The 2,000-nt window shown below is 52.0% G+C and overlaps 1 protein-coding gene across 1 annotated transcript; it reads left to right on the top strand.

The window, feature by feature from the left end:
- The first annotated feature begins 713 nt into the window (after window positions 1-713).
- LOC128237614 (mucin-2-like) lies at window positions 714-1,604 on the top strand. The gene has a single exon (XM_052953202.1). The coding sequence runs from the start codon at window positions 714-716 to the stop codon at window positions 1,602-1,604; it is 891 nt and encodes a 296-aa protein (XP_052809162.1).
- The last annotated feature ends 396 nt before the right edge of the window (window positions 1,605-2,000 follow it).

Consider the following 2,000-nt stretch of genomic DNA (forward strand, 5'->3'; position numbering starts at 1 on the left):
CAACGCACCACCCCGTCACACAACGCACTACCCTCTCACACAACGCACTATCCCCTCACACAATGCACTATCCCCTCACACAACGCACTACCACATCATACAACGCACTACCCCCTCAAACAACGCACTACCCCCTCACACAACGCACTACCACATCATACAACGCACTACCCCTCACACAGTGCACTACCCCACCCCCCCAACAACGCACTACCACCTCATACAACGCACTACCCCCTCACGCAACGCACTACCCTATCACACAACGCTCTACACCCTCAACGCACTACCCTATCATAAAACGCACTATCCCCTCACACAACGCACTACCCTATCACACAACGCTCTACACCCTCAACGCACTACCCTATCACTGAACGCACTATCCCCCAACACAACGCACCACCCCGTCACACAACGCACTACCCTCTCACACAACGCACTATCCCCTTACACAATGCACTATCCCCTCACACAACGCACTACCACATCATACAACGCACTACCCCCTCAAACAACGCACTACCCCCTCACACAACGCACTACCACATCATAAAACGCACTATCCCCTCACACAACGCACTACCCTATCACACAACGCTCTACACCCTCAACGCACTACCCTATCACTGAACGCACTATCCCCCAACACAACGCACCACCCCGTCACACAACGCACTACCCTCTCACACAACGCACTATCCCCTTACACAATGCACTATCCCCTCACACAACGCACTACCACATCATACAACGCACTACCCCCTCAAACAACGCACTACCCCCTCACACAACGCACTACCACATCATACAACGCACTACCCCCTCACACAACGTACTACCCCCTCACACAACGCACTATCCCCTCACACAATGCACTACCCCCTCACACAACGCACTACCCCCTCACACAACGACTACCCCCTCACACAACGCACTACCCCCTCACACAACGCACTATCCCCTCACACAATGCACTACCCCCTCACACAACGCGCTATCCTCTCACACAACGCACTACCCCCTCACACTACGCACTACACCCTCACACAACGCACTACCCCCTCACACAATGCACTACCCCCTCACACACTCCCCCCTCACACAACGCACTACCCCCTCACACACTCCCCCCTCACACAACGCTCTACCCCCTCATACACTTCCCCCTCACACAACGCACTACCCCTCACACACTTCCCCCTCACACAACGCTCTACCCCCTCACACACTTCCCCCTCACACAACGCACTACCCCATCACACACTTCCCCCTCATACAACGCTCTACCCCCTCACACACCGCACTATTCCCTCACACACTTCACCCTCACACAAAGCTCTACCCCCTCACACACTTCCCCCTCACACCACGCCCTACCCCCTCACACAACGCTCTACCCCCACAACGCACTACCCCCTCACACAACGCTCTACCCCCTCAACGCACTACCCCCTCACACACTTCCCCCTCACACAACGCTCTACCCCCTCAACGCACTACCCCCTCACACACTTCCCCCTCACACAACGCTCTACCCCCTCACACACCGCACTACCCCACACCTCATGCGTATAACGAACATAATTGAGTATTACATTTGAAGGCAAGTAATGTCCCGACTACCATTCCCCAACCCCCGGCCGCAACCCTCCCCGGTTTATAAAGTCAATACTTAATAGTAGTAAAATCTGTATATACGTTTTCTGTCAGCTTGTTCTCGTGAAAGAATTTGAGCTTATATTTCTTTTTCACATTGAATGGCATATATCTGGTACAATATTGACGCGACTTATATTAGGATTACAGATCAATAAATCATCATCTGTCACCGGACTCCAGGGACATTGTCAGACAGATTCACCTCTCTTGTTCAGCTCTCTTCGGCCAGTTCAATACGACAGATAATCGATCTCTTGAATGATTGCTTACCTAGATACATTTAAAACAGAATACGGGCGTGATACAAAATAAAAATATTTATTTAAAACAGAACAGAA

This window comes from Mya arenaria, chromosome 6 (genome assembly GCF_026914265.1).
Source record: "Mya arenaria isolate MELC-2E11 chromosome 6, ASM2691426v1".
NCBI lineage: Eukaryota > Metazoa > Mollusca > Bivalvia > Myida > Myidae > Mya > Mya arenaria.